The following is a 7,336-nucleotide window of genomic DNA, read 5'->3' as shown; positions in this document are numbered from 1 at the left end:
AATGACAGCAACTTGTCTGTTCCCCTTCCCCCAATTCCCCAGCACTGTTCCCATCCCCCCAATTCCCCAATAAAAAAAAATCTTAAAAAAAAAAACAGAACTTCTGTGGTACTTATTTGTTTGGGTTGATATTAAATTACAAGTAAAACATGAAACCCATTTTTAAAAGCCTGGCATTCGCTGCTTAGTATATTTTTGTTTTCTTGTTAACCTTTTTAACAGCTCTATTGGGCTATAATTCACATATCATATAATTCATCCATTTAAAGTATACATTTCTGTGATTTATAGTATATTCACAGAATTATGTGCCCATCAGCACAATAATTTGAGAACATTTTCATCACCCCAGAAAAAAACCCTATGCCCATTAGAAATCCTTCTCCATTCCCCACCTCACCTCACCTCACCCTCCAGCCTGAGGCAATCTATTTTCTGTTTCTGTAAGTTTGCCTCTTCTGGACATTTCATATAAAGGGGATCATACAATATGTGGTCTTTTGTGACTAGCTTCTTTAATTTTAATAATATTTTTAAGATTCATATTGTAGCATGTATCAGTATTGCATTTCCTTTTATGGCTGAATAATATTTCCTTGTATGGCTAGACCACATTTTATTCACCATCAATTGACATTTGGGTTGTTTCCACTTTTTGGCGATTATGAATAATGCTGCTATAAGCATTCACATACAAGTTTTTGTGTGAATGTAGGTTTTCTTTTCTCTTGAATGTAAAGCTAAAAGTGGAATTGCGGTATCTATATGGTAAACTCTATGTTTCACATTTACAGAAATTGCCAAACTGTTTTGTGAAGTGGTTGCACCATTTTACATTCCCATCAACACGGTATGTGTGAAGTTTGCAATGTTTGTACATCTTCACCACCCCTTATTTTTAGTTTTTTTAAAATGGCTGTCCCAGTGAGTGTGAAGTGATATCTCACTGTGGTTTTGATTTGAATTTCCCTAATGACTAATGACATTGGGCATCTTTTCATGTGCGTATTGGCCACTTGTCTATCTTTTTTTGGAGGAATGTCTATTCAAGTCCTTTGCCCAGTTTTTAATCAGGCTATCTTTTAAAAAAAAAAAGATTTTATTGGGGAATTGGGAGAGGGGAACAGCGTTGGGGAATCTGGGAAAGGGAACAGACAAGTTGCTGTCCTTTTGTTCTTCAGTCTAGTTGTGGAGGACATCGCTTCACTGGACCATGTTGGTATTATCATTGCGCTCTTCCCAGGTGAGGCAGTTGCTCGCCGGCCATTGGACAGCAGCTCATGAAAACTGACGCATGCTGCCGGCCAGCCACACTGCAGCCTACACTGCTGCCGGCGTCTCATGGGAGCCCAGCTCCAGGTTGAGCTGTTGTTCACCATGTTAGCTATAGAGGGCGCAGTGTCACTGGCCCTCATGTGGGATCCAACCCGGGGGCCCTGCTGCTCAGAGCTGGCATCCCAAGCCAACTCCTAACCAACACTCCATTCGGCTGGCTGAGTTATTTATCTTTTGTCATTGAGTTTTAATAATTCTTTTTCTGGACTGAAATCCCTTTTCAGATATATGATTTGCAAATATTTTCTCCCATTCTGTGGGTTTTCTTTTCACTTTCTTGATGGCACTATTTGCAGCACAAAAGTTTTTCATTTTGATGAAGTCTACTTTATTTACTTTTTTCTCTTACACTTGTGCTTTTGGTATTATATCTAAGAAACCAACACCTAACCCAATATCATGAAGATGTACTCCTGTGTCTTCTTTTAAGAGTTTTATAGGTCTTACATTTAGGTTTATGATCCATTTTGTGTTAATTTTGTAAATGGTGTGAGGAAGGGGTCCAAAAGATGAAAAAAGAAAGGAGAGGAAGTGTATTTATAGAGTTTGTTATATTAACCTTCCTATTAACCATTTGCGGTTCTCTCCATTTCTTATGGTGGTTTTGAGTTACCATGAGGTGTTATTTCCTCATGCAAATACAGCTTTGCTTCAGTCTGCCTCCTTTGCACTGTTATTGTCAAATATCTTACATTTTAATATGTTACAGGTCCCAAATACAATTACAGTAATACCTTGGCTTGCAAGCATAATTTGTTCTGGAAACAAACTACTCATATTGCAAGACATCGCTTGTTTACCATGTTAAAATGTATTAGAAATGTTTGCTCATCTTGTGGAACACTCGCAAACCAAGTTACTCACAATCCAAGGTTTTATTGTATATACATATTGTTTTATGAAATTACTTTTTAAATTTGTTAAGGAGACTATGCAATTATACTGTATTTTATAATTTTCTACATAATTGTGATACCTTTCCTGTGCCATTTGTTTTCTTCACGTGGATTTGAGTTACCAAAAAGAAGACAGGAAACTGAATTGAGACTGATGAAACCAAAATGTACTTCAACACATAATTTTACCCCTCAAAAAGAAAGAGCCAAACAAGTGATCAAAATAACAAACACATACTTCTTAATAAAAGAAGGAAGGAAAAGAGACTGTTTTAGACTGTACTTCTGAACTGAATGAGAACATCACCGCCTGTAAAAAAAAAAAATCAGAATTTTGTGATTCCCCTCATTCCTTTGAAAATTTACACATAACTTTTACAACTACCCTGAAACTGGGGAGAGCTACGAGGGCCAGTAAGTCCCAGTAGACCAGAAAGATCTGGGATTTCTGGGTCGAATTGGTCTTTCCCATCCCAGGACCGGGCCAAAGCTGAGGCGTTGAACAAGAAGCTGAGGAAGCAAATGGCAGAGTTCCAAACGCCGCCGGTGATGCTGTATATCAGAGAGAGCATGCTCAGTGAGGACCTGGAGAAGACCATCAGGGTGTGGGAAAGGAAAGTGGAGATTGCAGAGGTGAGTCCCGGAGAGGCCCAACCCGGGCAGGCTTTCATGCCCTTAGAGTTTTCGTCTAGGGTTTTGTTTTTCCAGCTAAGGATACAGATATTTGAACGTGGAACATCTGTGAGAAATCTCAGCACTTGTTTCAGCTCTTATACAAAAATGAAGGATAACCTTAAACAAACAAACTTCTTTTTCATTGTTACGGATGGGGTCTTTTCAGGTTATTGGGAAGAGACTGTCATAATAGTGTGTTTTTCGTTGCTTGTTTTCTTAATAAATTCTAGACACTTCTTTTTTCTTTTTTTTTTTTAGCTGAGCCATCCTGCCACCTGTTGGCAGCTCAGTGGCTGCTCAGCTCGGGCTGGGGCTCGAACTGCTGTTGTTCAGAGCTCACACTCTTGAGCAAGCTCTTAGCCAACTGAGCCACTCGGCCGGCCCTAGAAACTTCTTAACCCCTCCCTCACCATTGAGAATTTAGGGATTGCTACTTTATACATGGATGGAGAAGCCAATTAAAAAAAATGAGATAGTAATGGATTTTTAATATCCCTTAGAGCCCGATTCCGTGAGTTTACATAGTCACTGTGGATCTTTTTGGCTACCATGGACACAGAAGCCCCCTACCTTTTGTGAGCTGTGGGAGAGAAGCAGGAAGTGTGCAGACAATGTGCCAGCGTCAGAAAAAAAAAAGAAAGCGCAGACTCTGCCACAGGCCAGGTTACATACTGAGCATACTTAAGACATCATCAGAGGAGCTTAAACACCCAGTCAGGTCACCTGGGAGGCATGGTGTTTTCACATCTAGACCCTGGCTCCATTTCCTGTGGTCACTTGGTGGCAGGAAGTAAATTAGGATCCAAACTTGGACCCGTCAGATCTGGAGCTGAGAAGTAGCAGAGAATCATGGCAGGAACCTGTAATGTCTCACCTGACTGAACAGAAACTAGTTCTTTAGACGAATTTTCCAGATGCCCCTAGGTGGCCGGCACCCTGCAGCATGCATAGCAGGCTCTGCCCCACACAGGGTCACCGTCACAGGGCGGGGTGCGGGTTGCATTCTGAATAGTCACAATTGGCTTTTCCCAAATGACCTTCTCCCCTCTCCCCTCTTTCGTTTTTTGCAGATGTCCTTAAAAGGCTACCGCAAGGCTTGGAATAAAATGAAAACAACCAATGAACAGTTGCTGGCAATTCCCCCCCCTGGGAAATAGGCAGAGGGAGTCCACGGCTGTAGAATAAAAAGCAATCCATTAAAATAATCCGCTTCTTTCTAGTCATGGGGTCCTCTCACTGCTCCCTGTGCTGGCTGGAGTCCTGACTCTCCAGCCAGGCTGATGGTCACTCCCAGGCCCCAGCTGCCCATGGGGAGTGTTTTCACAGCCTGGACCCTGGAAGGAACCCTCAACACTGAAAGAACCACAGGGCACTCTAATGGTTTGACACTTGTTAGCCCACATTTAGTTCACAAGCACAAATGAAAGTGACCTTCCCACATGTGGGAGTGGGACAGAGGAGGGAAAGTCAGCCCAGTACGTGCCATGGGCCTGTCCGTGGCAGCCCAGGTGGGCAACTGTCAAAAATAGACACCACAGCATCATGGTGAATGCCTAGCGCTCAGCATCCTGAGCGCGCTCTTCAGTTTGGAGGGTTATCTCCTAGACTACATACCATTGCAAAAGAAACAAGCACAGAGCAAAACAAGACCATTTCTTGGGGCTGATGTAACCTGTTCCGACCTGAAATAGACTCAGTGTCCTCACCGTAATAGTCATAGTACATGGGTTGTACGGCCACCTCAGGAGACCTGCCTGACTTCCTTAGACTCTTTACCCTAAAGTCTAGACTCTCTCTAGAGCTGCTTGTTGCCCGTGAGTGTATGGTGGCCCTTCTTTGTCCTTGGAAGTGTGGTGGGGACCATACAGCCTGGCCCAGCCTAGAATATTTCTTCTTTGTCACAGCGACATATGATGAGTAGCTGGAGGAAGGAACCGAATTTGCCCTGTGGTGGAAGGAAGACAGGGGGAGGCTGGTCCTCTGAGTCTTGGATGTGATCCAGTCACTGTAGTCTTCCACCTTGATGTACAGAAATAGGCCCGGGCATTTCTCGCCACCTTGGGACAGGATTCCTTTCAGCACCCACAGGTTCAGTTGCTGCAGCTGGCACATCATTGGGTTTCCTGGGTCCCCCTGTGACAAAGGGCAGAAGGCTTCAGTTCTAAAAAAAAAAAGAACCCTTTTCTTTGTTAATACATCCTTGTGCAATTTATGGTTTGTTCTAGAAATGTTTTACACGGGTTCTTGCTGAAAATGGGATAAATGATAGGATACTATTTCTAATCTAGGTAGCCCCCACCGCAAATTCTAATAAGATGACTTTAGCTTATACTATACAAATTATTTGTAGACTTCTGTAGTTTGCCTGTAGCTTCCTGGTTCTTGGTTCATTTTCTTGCCCCTTTCTAGTACTTTGACTAAATTCTCTCCATTTTCTGGTTTCTCACTCCTCAAATGTTGATAGTTCTTTCATATGTTGATAGCCTAGAAAACTCACATTTCTCCTTCTCCTCTCTATTTTGTTTCCATCCTTCGTTTAAGCTGTTCCCTTTCACTCACAGTCCTACTAGGGTCAGGGTCACACTTCCCAGGGAGCACACACTGGACTAGGGTCACAGGTGTTCTACCTGGGCAGCTGTCTGTCAGTGCATCTGCTCTCCCAGCCCCTGCCCGTGCTCCCAGCATTCCCTGCTCCCATAGGAGCAGTCCCCTGGGACTCGGGAATTCTGCCACACAGATCCTACCTCATCTCAGGTGAGTGGGTAGAAGCTTGCCACACTCATATGTGACCCTGGCAAGTTACCTAATTCTCTCTAGCTAAAGTGGGAATACAGTTAATTCCGGTAACACAGGCGGAGCATCTAACACAGTGCTTTCACACTGTATGCACTCTATAAAGAAGTACGTAGCTACTATTATCTTGGTGTCTAGAAAAGGCCATTATTTTTATGTGAAAAGCTGAGAAATATGGGAAAAGCACCAAGCCAACTACTAGGTATAATTTACCTTACCTGTCCCGTTCCCAGGCCCCCTTGTAAAGGAATACCTTCCCCATGGTCCATCTTGGTCCAAGGCGGGGATTGACTTGTGTGGCCTGCCTGGGTAGAAGAGCTGGGAGCTTACACATTGCCCTCACTGTAGCATGGAGGGAGAGGGGCTGCAGTTGACAGTGGAAAACAACCTGAACAGACTCAACAATGAGAAGCAGGCAGGCAAAAATGCGGCCACCTTGGCCCCTGCGCAGTCCCATTCTCTTTCACTAAACCTCCCTTTTTCTGAGGAAGCCCCAGTAGGATAGAAATCCAGGCAAACAGGAGAAGAAATCGGCAAGTGCAAGCCAGACAGCAGGGCGGTGTTCTCTGCAAAGCTGCTGCAATTCCCGTGTTGTCCCATGCCAGCTACATGAGGATGACACTCTAGACTTTGCCCTGTGTTTCTCATTAGATGGAAGGGAGTGCTTTAGTCTAGAGCTCGTGATTTCTCAGTTTTCCACTATGTACTGTTTTCATCCTAATGCTGCTAAACAGCAAAGGGTAGAGATTTCACCCCAGCGTTGAAGCTGGCTATCCTAGGACTAGTGAGAAGGCTCCCGTCTGTACCCCATTATGTCTGCCTGGGGCAGATAAGCTCTCAGGACAAAAATGCCACGGTCGCCCCTTCTTTCACCAGTCCCATTTTTAGTTCGTTTTAACTGTGGTTTTATAGTTTAAGGAGGAAAAAGAACTCAATTCAGGGCAGCTTGATGAATGACTATGGGGCTGACAACCCCAGCTATTGCATGTTTTTGCAAGTTGCCATTCTGCCCAGATGTAGAATACACTGCCTTTCCTCTTCCCCATAATCTGCAGGGATGTAACTTTTGTAGCACAGATAGGTGAAACAAAAAGTTCTGGGTGCTCCTTTGGAGGAGCCCTACCTCATCTCCCAGGGTGTGACCCCAGCATGGAGGGGCTCTTTCATTGCATGATCCTCAAACTTGGCATTCAGCAAAAGCCCTAACAGTTGTGGGGAAAGGGGGGTGAATTCAGAGTGATTCTGCTTTTATTGGGTTTCCAGGGACCTATTAAGCAGATACTGAACCTGGGTGGTTTATTCTACATGTGAGAAGTGTGGCTTTGAGGACGTCTGGGCTCTAGAACACACTTCCAAGATAAGGAAGGACCCTAGGTAGACAAGTCACCATTTTTTTTGTCTAAGACTGTTTGCAAGCACAATTCTGTTCAAAACCAAGGGATTGTCTACAGGTGTGCTACAGTTAAAAACGAATCTGAACTTTGCAGGTGGTTTAAAGAGGGGATCATTTTGAATGTACATGGCTTACCATGTTCCACTGAATCTAAGATGCTCTTACAAAATTAACATATTTGAAATGGGATGTATATTTTAATCAGTTGATATCAGAGTTTAACTGGCAGCATTTTTTCTTTTTT

General features: G+C 43.5%; 2 protein-coding genes across 3 annotated transcripts in view; one reads left to right on the top strand and one right to left on the bottom strand.

The window, feature by feature from the left end:
• The window catches only part of CFAP263 (cilia and flagella associated protein 263), a 17,328-nt gene extending 13,246 nt beyond the window's left edge, over window positions 1-4,082 (top strand). The window contains exons 7-8 of one of the 2 annotated variants that reach the window (XM_019664458.1): window positions 2,709-2,864; window positions 3,977-4,082. In XM_019664458.1, the coding sequence (XP_019520003.1) occupies window positions 2,709-2,864; window positions 3,977-4,063 (243 nt within the window). In that variant the 3' untranslated portion in view covers window positions 4,064-4,082. The remainder of the gene's footprint in view (window positions 1-2,708; window positions 2,865-3,976) is intronic. The other variant, XM_019664459.1, reaches the window with a different exon arrangement.
• A 389-nt stretch (window positions 4,083-4,471) lies between these two features.
• The window catches only part of PRSS54 (serine protease 54), a 14,362-nt gene continuing 11,497 nt past the window's right edge, over window positions 4,472-7,336 (bottom strand). Inside the window, exon 4 of the mRNA XM_019664462.1 lies at window positions 4,472-5,039. Within this exon, the coding sequence (XP_019520007.1) occupies window positions 4,488-5,039 (552 nt within the window). The 3' untranslated portion in view covers window positions 4,472-4,487. The remainder of the gene's footprint in view (window positions 5,040-7,336) is intronic.

This window comes from Hipposideros armiger, unplaced genomic scaffold (genome assembly GCF_001890085.2).
Source record: "Hipposideros armiger isolate ML-2016 unplaced genomic scaffold, ASM189008v1 scaffold_423, whole genome shotgun sequence".
Lineage (NCBI taxonomy): Eukaryota > Metazoa > Chordata > Mammalia > Chiroptera > Hipposideridae > Hipposideros > Hipposideros armiger.
This window is presented reverse-complemented; position numbering and strand designations above follow the sequence as displayed.